The sequence below is a fragment of the Petromyzon marinus genome, chromosome 31 (assembly GCF_048934315.1).
Source record: "Petromyzon marinus isolate PM22_M1 ecotype Great Lakes invasive population chromosome 31, UKy_Petmar_22M1.pri1.0, whole genome shotgun sequence".
NCBI lineage: Eukaryota > Metazoa > Chordata > Hyperoartia > Petromyzontiformes > Petromyzontidae > Petromyzon > Petromyzon marinus.
Window position 1 is genome coordinate 7,543,589 of NC_133697.1, and position 13,067 is coordinate 7,556,655.

General features: G+C 42.4%; 1 protein-coding gene across 40 annotated transcripts in view; it reads right to left on the minus strand.

Moving 5' to 3' along the window:
* Positions 1 to 608: 608 nt before the first annotated feature.
* LOC116947744 (neurexin-1-like) overlaps positions 609 to 13,067 on the minus strand; it is a 401,559-nt gene continuing 389,100 nt past the window's right edge. For 16 of the 40 annotated variants that reach the window (XM_076070792.1, XM_076070791.1, XM_032963811.2 and 13 more), the window contains 2 exons: positions 11,358 to 11,436; positions 609 to 3,715 (listed from right to left, as the gene is read on the minus strand). In XM_076070792.1, the coding sequence (XP_075926907.1) occupies positions 2,850 to 3,715; positions 11,358 to 11,436 (945 nt within the window). In that variant the 3' untranslated portion in view covers positions 609 to 2,849. Of the gene's footprint in view, positions 3,716 to 4,492; positions 4,773 to 11,348; positions 11,437 to 13,067 lie in introns of those variants that run through there. The other 24 variants (XM_032963829.2, XM_076070802.1, XM_032963825.2 and 21 more) reach the window with 4 other exon arrangements.

Consider the following 13,067-nt stretch of genomic DNA (forward strand, 5'->3'; position numbering starts at 1 on the left):
CAAGCTGTTGCCATTTCACGCAATCCTGAAATGTGACGATTCCATTTAGCTCCTGCACGCGAGCCGAGTTCATAATTTCGTCTCTGCTGTGGACGTAAAACTTAATACCGGTGGTGCAGCGGACTAATCGACAAAAGTAAATCACAATTGAGGTGACATTTAATCAATCTTGAGCATGATTATTTTTTAAGTTCTTAGAAGATGCATGCACTAAGCCTTGCTTTGAAAAAGTTTTTTGTAAGAATGTGCTATGAAAAAGGCCCATTGCCTGAAACGTCGCCAATTATATATACAGTATATATTTTATGATGAGGATTGGAGTATAACTGTATTTTGTTGTTAAATTTCAAGATCAAGATGGCATCGTGGCCAAAACCATTGATTGCTCCACACCTCACCAACGCGTTGGACCCTCTGCCACATCTCACAGCTGCTGCTGCTGCTGCAGGGTGGAGAAGCGGCCTCCCAGATCTTACCCGAACACACAATTAAAATGTCAGTATTGTAGGATGTTGATGTTTACAATTACACGTGCTTGTGTGCGCATTCACCCAAACCATCGCCATCGGTAGTTGAATGTAAAAATTAGCATCATGGAAGAGGCTATATTTGAGATAAAGTAATACTTATTTATTGTTTTTGCAATGAATACAAAAATACAAACATAAAAGTAGTCTACAATAAAATAAGACTTCTTCTGAAGCTTTCCAAAGGGTCCCATACTCTGTTGCATTTTTAACTTTCACATAATTTGAACAATTTTAATTGTTAATTTTTTTTCTCGTACGAAGTCAAGAAAAGAACCAAAATTGTACATTAGTCTTTAACTATGAGTCAGTCTGTTGTATGTTATACTGGATTTTTAATTGTCGTCAAACAATAATGTGCAATACTACAATTTTGGTACAATGTAATCTAAACGGTTGAAGCGAGAAAAAAAACTTTTTTTTTTAAATAAAACGTATTTCGAGGTTAATATGATGTAAAGCAGTATTAGCTACTGGCTGCATTAAATTGAATAGAAATAACGGGTTATGAAATTATGGTGGGGGGCTCCAGGATCGGTGGGGGGAGGGGGGGTGAGCGGGCAGGGGTGGCATTTTAGTGGCCGAAACGTTCCTGATAAAACAACATTGTCAGGTGGCAACCACAAAAAGTATAATGGATTACAATGCCCTCCCCTCCTCCCTCCGCACCCCCTCCCTCCCTCCCTCCTCCCTCCACTTTACCCTCACAAAATTACAAAACGTGATCAAAATGACCCTTTATTGCTGACATATTCGTCCAACGCAAATTAAAAACCTGATCTGGAGAACGATGAGGAAATCATTACAAAACTGTCTACCAAAAAAACAAACTCCGAACATTTATTTACATCAGCATGAGCACGCCTCCAGGCAGAATAAACAGACCATTCTGGGGCTGTACGAAACTCGCGAAATTCATGTCAGCAGATCAGAGGGTGTTGAAAGTTAAGCGACTACACTTGCACGCAAAAAAATAATTCCAGAGCCATCGGTCACAGTACGGAGAGGAGATGGAACAGGTCCAGTAAGTTTAAGCTTAGAAACTCCGAGTACTTACCTTCATCCATCGTGCACAGTTTTCTGCTCATTTTGATCACATTTAGTGTTTGATTTGGCGTATGGCGCGTACGTTGGTTGACCGTTTTATGTTAAAATGCGTCGCGAAAATTGCTTTCGTGGGACATGCGGCTGAAGAAATAAAAATAGTCAAGATTTGGAATTGCGACGGGTCAAGATGTTAACTACACTAGCAGTGAATGTGTGAGGGTAGTTAGTTATTAGTGGTGGTGGCTTTGTCATTGAACACCTGTGTATGGCGACTGAAACTTTCCATTAATATCTATGAAAAGTCTTTCATTTTTCAATTCATAGAGGCGTTTTAGGTGTGATGGTTAAACGCGTGAGAATAGTTTCGTTAGAGCATTATGGTATAAACAACATCTCGTAGTAAAACTTTTGGAAATAATCATTCGAATATTTATGCATACCGTGACAAAAAAACCCATTCAGTTGTAAGAAGGTAGCAAACAAACAAATAATGTTAGGTGCAACATTATGCAACAAACAAAGTACAAAAACGTAAAACATTGCTTTCCAATTCACTTTATAACCTTTGTTATACATACTGTCCACAATCATCGTAGATCTGCTTTTTATAAATGAGCACTACAGCATCACATGGTAAACACAATGTATCCTTGCTCAACATTATCAGTATGTATAGCTTGTATAATCTTGCATGAAATAACATGCTGAAATTAAAACTCCTTTGTATATATATATTATTTTTAAATCACACCTACGGGAGGGCTTCTTCAACTCTCGGGAATGACATTGGCACACACAGTAACGCAAAACATCACAATACAATACCGAGGAACGACACTGGAACAGTTATAACCCGCACCCCCCCCCCCCCCCGAGCATCGGTTTTCTGTATGCAAGAAAGCTCCCTTTTTTATCGATTAGCTAATGTAAATTTGGATACATGCTTTAAGCGGCAAACGATTAATGCACACACACTAAAGAGTTACCGAAAGTTCTCAATCACAGTCACTGGGATCCGTTGGTTGTTTAGGATTTGGCTAGATATCCGCAACTTCAGCTCTGAAGACGGTGGCTTCTCGATTTTAAGGGAGCGGATATCATCATACGTGGCACGTTTCGCCATCTCATCCTACCCTGGAAAGTCTGCACGCACTCTTACGGGGAGGAGGGGGAGGGGTGCTTTTAAAAGGCCGAAAGCATCATTTTATAGTCTCGAAGCAGGGAGGGCGGCAGTTGGCCTTCGAAAGTCCACAATTTTTCTCGATTTCTTCCGCGTCAAACGTAGTATTCCTTTTCCTTGCCTTTCTTGTTTTTGGTGGAGCTTTTGGAGGCATTGGCCTCCTTGTCCTTGATGACCGCGCCGTTGGTCTGCGCGGAATTGCTGATGTAGTTACGGCTCTCGTCCACCTGGTAGGAGCCCTCGTCACGGTTGCGGTATTTGTACATGGCGTACAGCAGGATGAGAATGCACAAGGCGGCGGCGGCGATGATGCCCACCACCATCCCAGTGGTGCTTCCCGACTCGCGAATCACCACCTTGTGGCCGGGCAGGCTGCCGCCCATGCCTCCCTCGGTCGGGTTCGCTGTGGGGATATCACGAGGAGACACGGGGTGGGAGGAGGTTATTACAGCCTTCCTGAGCTTTGGGTTCTCTACGCCTAGCCCCGTGCGCGGCGGCGGCGGCGCCAGGACCATGTCCGGCGCCAGCGGCCTCGGTTCGCTGGCCTGCGGTCGTCGCGCGATTTCGCCGGCAGCGTCGGGGCGGCCCGTGCCGGGGGAATACGCCGAGTCTCTACTCCTAGAGTCGCCCGGTCCGGGCCGCCGATTCGGCACTTGCGGGGCCGGCGAAAAATCTTCGTCGTCGCTCGGGGGCGGCCTAGCGTCAAGCGTCTCGCCCGAGCCATAGCCCGAGACTAAAGCGGGGCCGCCGCACTCGCTGTCTTCGGCGTCCACGTCCAAGGGGCAGCGCGGAGCGGCCCCCCGGTGGGGGGACGGCGGGGCCGTTGGGGCGGCCGCTGCGGTGCGCGGAGTGTGGTGCAGGGAGCGATGCGTAGGGGGCGGGGGGATGAATGAAGTGTGGGTGGCTAGCAGAGGGAATTCTAAGGGCTCTTCGGTTACAATTGGGTATATTAACTCCCCTCCTAAGAGAGAAGAGAACAGAAAGGGGGGGAAGCGTAGTTAGGATGTGCACAGAGGGACAAAGCAGGCAAGCCAGCAGACAAAGACACAGCAAGTAAAAGAAAAAAAACGAGCAAGCTAAGAAACGAAAGAGCATTCGGAAACGGAAAACAAAACGAAACGAACAGCAATACATATTTGCAAAAAAGCCACGCGAGAATAACATCAAAAATGTATAATCAGTTGAACATTTATGCAATAGATGCATTAGGTAATTATAAAAAGTTGTATTAGGCATTACAACTGAATCGATGTCGTTAATATCTATGTGTAAAGATATGTTTACAGCAAAATGTTAGCCTAATGGTAAAAGTGAATTTAAAAAAAAAGTATGCCGCGTAGTTGGGTCAACTTACATCGACAAATTGCCCTCATGATTTTTGCATGAAGAACAAAAAAAATTTGAAAGATAATTTCGTAAGGATCTCCTTGAAATAACAGTTTTCGCACTTTTTCTCAATACTTTCAGCAATGTCGTTTGAAACATTAAACGTTAAAATGTTATATCACAGCATATGACAACTGACTAAATAATAATAATGATTGTTAATAATAATGTTGGCACTACGATGTAAACATGTTTATTGAAGAGAAAAAAGGATCGTATCATTAAATTATATTGCACGTTTTCATTATGTACACATCTTTCGCTGTCCGTATAATTATTTTGCCCCTTTCTCGAAATGAGTAATTTTCACTGCGCTAGCATGAGGATAAATCGGGAGTGGGGTTTTTTTGCCTTCTTCTACTTTTAATGTTTTTTTTTGTGTTTATTTAAGAGCTATCGTTTTGCTCATAAAGCCACGACATTGCAGAAGCATTGTCCAGAGACGGGAGGGGGGGGTGGGGCTTGGGGGTGGGGGGGGAGTGCGGCTGGTGAGCCATCAAAGCACCACTGGCCGACGCGCTACACGCGCAGCGTATGGCACAAGATGAACATGAGGGCAGTGAGAGAGTGACTGAGCTGCCATGTCCGTGTGTAGGGGGCACGGAGCGCTCGGCCGGCACTAGAGCTTTTGGCTGTAAAGAAAGGGACGGGGGGACATACACACCGTGAGCATTCCTGTGCCCATCCGCTTACGAGTGACACAAAAGCAAGACGTGAAAGAGGAATCCCAAAAAACGCTGCGCAGGACACGGCCCTAACTTGCAACTTCTTCACTCATGCACAACACATTTTCTCAGGTGCCTACAAGAAAATGCTGCACGTTTGAACCGCTGGACGGCTCGCTTCTATGGCTATTTTCACGGAAAGTAATTCCAATCGATTGCATGGGTTAACCTTTGGCTGATGAGATATTTTTTTTTCTCTCTCTCTTGGCAATGTAGAGGGCTATCTAGTTTATTTTTAATGGGACGTAAGAGGATGATCGGTATGAGATAAACATCGGGTTGTGTTAACAGACTTACGTGGGAAATTTAGATTAAAAAAACACAATTGAGCGTATGCCAATGCGGTTACAATTAACGTATATGCAAAGTATATGTGGAAAAGTTCCTTCTAACAAAGTAAAGATGGGCTGACGGATTTTGATGTAGCAATGCATGCTTAAAGTAAGTTGCATTTAGGGGAATGTGATAAAAACGGAAACAAATCTGAGTCTCAAAAAAAAAGACAAAGGCACTCCACGACAATGGAGGATCACACGTGTTTTTGAACGCCTGACAAACTGCCTTCCAGCAAGGAAGGTTGACAACTCCTTATTAGAAGCCAGTTGAGGGAACTGACTAAGAATGCATGGAAGGTCACAACCCAATCGTGTCTTAATTTGGAGAGGCAGTTTGTTAAAAAAAAAAAACTCTCTTCAATGCAATCTGCATTTCAATGCAATCTGCATTGGAGTGTAACGTCAAACCAAAAATAAACAAAACACACTGCTCTGAACTGGACTATGGAATAAATGGACAAAAAGGGGCGAAACAGTGCTTACAAAAAAAAACCGTCCGTGAATTGAAGTAATATGAAGCGTTCCTTAAAGATGCAATAAATATACAGTCAAATAAACCAAAAGGCGATCATAACCCCCTCACAAGGATACTGTCACTGTCATCCAAAGCACACGTTGGAGGATAGGCTTACATGCCGCTCTCACTCACAAAGGCACAAGTGAAGTATTCACCGCCCGCGCAATACTTTAACTTAACGCCCAACACGCAATAAAAGTCGCGGTAATTTTCCATTGAGAAACCAGCTGCGGGGTACAGCAGTGGTGAGTTCACTTGTACGATGAATCTAGCACTCGAGAGTTTTATTGCTGCTCGTGGCTAACGTCGATTGTGAGTGGTATCTTAACCTGTTTTGGGTAGCCTGGGACACCTCCCCAACCGACTTCAACAATAATATCGTTTTTTTTGGGGGGGGGGGGGGGTTAAATCGCGTAAGTATAAATGTGACGTTAAAGCCGCCACCACCTGACACAGCCAATTAGTAACGTTTCTCATGCAAACAAAACACCCCACTTAGTTGCCAGTTCAGCACACCGGTGTGTTGGAGAGTAAACCCACATCGTTTAGAATTCGAGCACGATGTTTCGCCGGTAATTACGACCAGCCTCATCAGGCGACAGCCACAATAGTAACTCATTGGCATGTTTTGATTGATGTGACAAACCCCTTCACCAACCTGCACTGACCAGCGTGGTGAAGTATGGTCAATAAAACCTCCAATCACCAACACGGCATGGGGAGGCATTCATCCAGCAGTGGATAGCCAAAGGCTTGATTTGAAGCTTTCGTGACTGCAGGAATCCATACTATTTTGTTCTTTCGGTAAAGTCAAAAAAGGTATATAAAAAAAAATATTTTATAAAATAAAAATATATTTTATAAAATAAAATATCTTATACCTACGTGACTTTACCGAAAGAACCAAAGAGTATAGACAAAGCTTTGTAAATTATTATTGGGCTCCAACCACTCTGCCTGAACACGCCAACTGCCTACTCAAAAGCCATTTTTTTCGCGCAATACAACCAGCCGGCCACCAGAGGGCGGTTCAATGGCACACAACGTTCCGCTTTACAATCGGGAGGACGCTCTGCGTGCGCGCTGCAGCATTAACATTGCGGCAGGCCATCCCCGTAAAATGGTCTTACTGGAGGGGAATGTACCATTTCGCTTCATAGGGAGAGAGAGGGCACCATCACCCGTAGCCAAGACAACCCGAATTTTCAAGTTGGGTGCAGGCACGGTGCCATATTTCGTACGGCCCAGCCTCAAGCACGAATCAGTGATATTATCAAGGGCGACTGCTGCGTTTACACATGCGTCAATTAATGCAGACTATTCCATTCTACGTGACCGTGATAAGCCGAACGTCCCTCTGCGGCTGGCCTGCGTAGTTCTGTGTGCAATAGAGCTTGCCGTGAGCGGAGTAAATACCCGACTGTGCTGTGTATGACAGACAGGGGCCCCTCAAAATGGCTCATGCAACACAATGGGTTCCTCAGCTGGTACTTAACCCCCATTAAGGTTAATCGTATTCTCGCTAAACCGTCTCCAATATTACTGGATACGTTGCATACTGATGGCAGCTCCAATGTGACATCTTATACTTTTGGTTTTTTTTTTCTCTAAAACCATTTACAGCAGCTGAAAAGGCCTGTGAAGGGGTTAATAGAATGCCATCCAGTGCACATCTGAACACATCAGGCGTTAAAGGAATCAACGTGTAATTTTGCGAAAGAAACAAATATATAATGTAGTACAATTTTCGCAGTTTGTTTACGTAAATATAACATGATCTAGATTTTTTTCAGCAAATTCAATTCATGTTATAAACAGTGCTAAATGTTGTGCTTCGTACTCAATCATTTTTTTTCCTGACAAAATGTAAGCCAAATTAAACGCAACGTCTGCTTTATGAATAAAATGTACTGTTATCCAAAATGTAATTTTTTCCCCTTAACGGTGTATTCAAAACCTTGGAAATGAGTATCATAATTTGTGGCAGAATATTTCCCTTAAAGCCTGAGGTGCGCCGATTGTGCATGTGCTAATACAGGCACTGCACATTCTAGTCCACACACACACACAAATTACTCAGCATCGTATGTGACCTTAGACCACAGAGATAATAACAACAGAGCTGGGCTGGCCAATATAAACAAAGATAGTTGTTTTTATCAATTGAAAATGTAGCCGTCTCTATAGACTTTTAAAAAAAATGTTTTGAACACATTAATTGAATACAAATTAATTACACTACTGTAAATTAACTTGATCAGTTAAGCTGATAATAGCTTGATTAATGACCAATTTCAGTTACAATTAAGAGAGCTCTGAAGAAGAAACATGCATCTTGACCTGTCCTAATCTGCGTCGTAATTTAAACACAACAATAATATTACTGCACTTAATTTGAAGGCGTGCCCTGAGGCGCACAGAGAGAGGCAGTGAAAACGCCAGCCCAGTTTGTTTCAATATCGCTCTGTCTCGGCACATGGTACAAAGGCGGCTGGCAAAAAACCAAGGAAGAGGGGGTAAGAAGCAGGAGAAGCATGAATGGAAGCCTAGGAGATACAGATGCACAGAAGGAAGGGAGGGAGGGCATGCAGTGCTCGCGTGTAGGGCCAGGTGGGTCAGGGTCTCCGAAAGGGACAAGGTGTTGTTGCTGGGTTAGGGCCTGGGTAAAAGTGGCTTTTGCCAGGAACTGTCACTGCTGGGACCCAGCTGTCGCTATAGCTAGTGAACAACGTTAGCCGGCAAAAGGGCAACGTCGTTTGTAATCTTCGTGCTATTTGTTGTATCACGTAGGAGTTAGTAGGCGGGCTGCTGAGGATTGTGTTACAACAGGCAAAACAATTTCACCGTCAATCCAAAAACAACTTGTGCATGTCATTTTGTACGGCATATAAAAGCAGACAATCATAACAAAGCATATTTATATTTACCACACTTCATATATATGCCTACACTTTTTAAATAAACAATGCTAAGAAACATATTGAGCATGTTTAACATCAGGTGGAAAAAACTAGTACCTTTAAAAAAAGTTACGCTTAAAATAAAAACAATGTTAAAGACTAATATCTTATACGGCTAATAACAGCATTCATTCATTGCTGCGTAATATTTGACATCAAACAATGGTTATGGACACAAAATGTGCACGTCATAAAACTCAGAGCTTAACACAGGCTAGTGGCGAAATTTTTACAAGCTGGCAAGTAATTCAATCAAGAGAGCCTCCGTGTTGTTGCAAATACGTGTACAAACTGTTGTGCACTATATACGTATGTATGCATGTTGAAATTCTTTCGCACCGTACATAGCCAACCGTGCTAATCGGAGCATGAGCTAACACCCACGTTGGATTGGTACATAGCGTAATTGACTTTTTTTACGGAAAACTGTTTTCAAAGAACATTTTTCCAAATCATGCTCAAACATATACAGATCGAGTGAACTGGTAAATGGTAAGCTGCGTGGTAAGTTTCATGTTGATGTTTGTAAGGTGTTGTGTCATTTTCATAAGAAACACATGTAGTATCCTTGGACAGTCTGATGGACAGACATAATATTTCCTGGGGATAGCAATAAATAACCAATCATCTCCCAAACATATGGTACATTCTCCCTTTATTAAGTGGCATTGTGTTCCTTTGACTGCCCCATGAAAACATAAAATATATGGCACTAAAATGTCTCATCGCATCCCATTGTGCATGCGTCAATGTGGCTAAGTACATTTTCGGTGGATGGTTTACGTGTCTATTTCAAATGGATGCAATCACATTTGTAAACGATCAGCCAATGAGTTAAGGCAGCATATGACACATACCGCATGTCCACAAAAATCCAACTATCTCTATGCAGCACTTTGACTCCAGTGTTATTCTCTTCGAGCCAATATATGACTCAGCTCGCAGGGCAAAAAAGTGAAAGGACAAGATGTTTTGATTGGAATATCCCAGGCTCCACAGTCACGTGTCGGACCTGCGCTGCTCTGATTTTTAACTAAATTTAGCGGCTATTATTTTCAAGGGCACACAATAGACAGGCTTCCATGGTTTGGGAACGTGGGTCAACTTTTTATTTTACCAGGTAATTGCCCACCTGACATGGCAAACAAATTATAGATCAATGATATGGCTTATATTTCTAAATGTGGAGGAAAAAACTGGAGGAACCGGAAAAATATCCACGCAACCACAGAGAGGACAATTAAACCCCAAATATACAGGCGTCAGGGTTGGGAACGAACCCACGATGGCCTCCTGTATACCAGGCGAGGTAGTTAACATCTTGCCACTTTGGCGCCCATATTTTTTGCAATACCACCACAGTTATGCTTCTATGAAGATGCGTTTGTCTTGGAATGTTAGCGATTTTGATGCATAAGAGAAGTTGAAAAAAAAGAGTGGCACTAAAGTGAGTGTTCTATTTGATGTTTAAGGTATTTTATTTGAAACACCCAGCCATTCCGTTATCTAGAATAACAGACCCCACTTGGTGAATCCGAAAATAATGCATTTGATTTCACATATTCGTGCACAGAATTTGTTCAGTTATTCTAATGTTAAGCTCTGAGTTTACGATTACTGTGTATGTAAGGGCATTACCTGGTGGTTTACCTGTTTTCCAACAAATAGTACAACATTTGAAATGTCAAAGTACACGTTTTCACAGATAAAGAGTTGGTTTTAATGTGTAGTTGAGAATTCTATAGCGTAAAAGGACTGCACACACATTTTATTAAATTAAATTTGACGAGTAGATAGCAATTTTGGAGGTAAAGTTACAAAACCTTTGAAAATTCGTCCTATGTTAAACTCAGTTTCAATAATAACGTAATAATTGGATATTTTAAATGTATCCAAAAATAAAAATGTACTTTCTCTTTTTTTAGAGGAACTTATCCTTCTACAAAACCTGACTGCATAATCTCAGCAGTTAAAACATAAAATGATCAGATATGACTAACCAGGATAAATTATAGAATATGGAAATTATTCTTGCATTGAATGTAACTGACAATATTCACGTCAGAATGACAAAACAGATATATTTAAATGTGGTCAAACAATGTACACGTCAGCTTATGTATTATTAAAATTGCAAAGTGTACCAAGGCAATGCAAAGACATCATGCTTCTCTTTTAGATAACTGTTTGAGCAAGGTTTAAAACTCCACCAAATTAAGGTATGGTTTTAATTCAACTAAATTGCCAGCGGTTTAACGTCTTTAGCAGTCTCTGGTAAATAATTAGACGACCAATAAAACGGTTATCATCAGATTTCTGAGACTGTCATCAACTTAATCCATGGCTGATTACTGAACAATTTACTACCTAATTTTGCTGTTCCACATATGACAAGGCAACATTTTAAGCTTTGCAATTCATAGCTCAGGCCTACTTGAGAAGCCTAAAATAAAAAAATGGTCTGATCATTGAATCGTCAATGGGGGCAGCTATCCTATGATTAACGATTAGTTATATATTGGTGGGATAACAATAAATTGTTGGGATAACAGTGAGTGTGCAGCCTCTTTTTGTACATGGCATGGTACACATATTTTACCATTGAAGCTCTCTTCACGAGCTCTGGCAAGCCGCTGCAGTGAGGATGTGTGCATGAAAGCGACAGACTAACCTAACTCACCTGGGCTGGTCTCACACTCCTCGAGATCCTCGTCATCCGTGGGGCATTCTGCCGAGGCCACTAAAATGTCATCGGACACCTGCGGGAAGCAGAGGAGCGAGCCCAGGTTAGAACATGAGGACGTAACATTTGAATATGCGCGTATGCACGTGTTGAACTTCTTTCGCACCGCACGTAGCCAACCAGTGCAAGTCGGAGGTGCAATATAGCGGCTGCTTGTTTCTCTCTGAGAGAGAGGGGGGTGGGGGAATCTCACTTCACTTTATCTGTGAGATATTAAAATCCAGACCTTCGTAAATTTAAATTACTCGCGGCCATACGAGATCATGAAACGTGTAAATCCCTAGGGAATTTATCAGCACAAAATAAGGCTCACTATCACTTAGTGCTGCCTTTGCTGCAGGTGGCTCCTGTTGACACTGGACATCTGTCAAACAAGAGCTTCATAGCTCATCGGATTCTTCCAGTCTAAAAAAATATTCAAATTCTCTTACATTGTCATCTCATCATAAAGAAGACGCGAACTGTCCGTGACCTCTGTCAATGTTTGTTTCGCCAAGAACTGCCCACACCCGAATAAATATCGCCGCACTATCTTATTTATGGGAACAGCGGGCTGACCTGCAAGCGCATTTTCTGAAATAATTAATAACCTGTAACATTTATCCTTAACCCAGTGTGCTCCAAAGTAATTAAATTCACTTCGCTTGTCCTCAAACTGCTAAGTGTATCCCAAAATAATATTATCTCCTTTGGCTGACCAAGTCAACTCATTTGCACTAAATCAGCATTGCATTTCTTCCTGAGCAAGTGATACTGCCGAGAGCCCCTTATCAGAGCCAATTGCCCCCACGAAATGTCCTCCAGCCCAGCAGATTTCCAGCTAAGTCTGACGCTCTTTGCTGATTCACGCACAAAAAAAAGAACGCCGCTAATGATATGTGTTATCAGTACCGGCCCAAATTTTAACCTTGACAAGTCATTTATGTTGTATTTTTTTAATGCTACCTTTCCAGTTGTTGCCTCATAGTGCAAAACATTGTTCCTTCCAACGCGAACACATATTAAGTAAATATTATCCAGTATTGGGGGTGGAATCAATAATGCAGGCCCTCCGATATAATTGAAATTATTTTAGCAATGGTCAATGAAAGTATGGCAGTGATTAATTTTAAAGATAACATTGTTCACAGTCTGGCAATACACTATTAAAACGAACGAATGCTGCACATGTACATTGCGTGGTTATTTCTGATTTACATACGATAGGACATTTTAGTGGCCACTTAAAATGAATCGTTGCACAAAGAGCTTGGGCGATGCATTATCATTCATCTTAAGATCTTACAAAACCCCTAATAATCAGGCCATTTCTAGCCATTACTAATGGTACACAGGCACAGGGTTTATGCACACTCCTTGGAGCATGCCCTTTCATTAAGACATTTGTTCCGCACACCAATGTAATCATTACGACTGTGTGAAGGCACAAAGGTCCCTTTGCATTTTCATAAGCGGGGATATGGCACAGCTGGATGAATGTATCAGTGTGTTTGGTGGAAAGAACGAAAAATAAAAAAAATATATTTCACCACCCTCACCACGCGCATATCAACTCCCCCCCTCCCACGCCCCCCACCCCCCCCACGCCCCCCACCCCCTTCCACGCCCCCCACCCCCTCCCACGCCCCCCACCCCCTCCCACGCCCC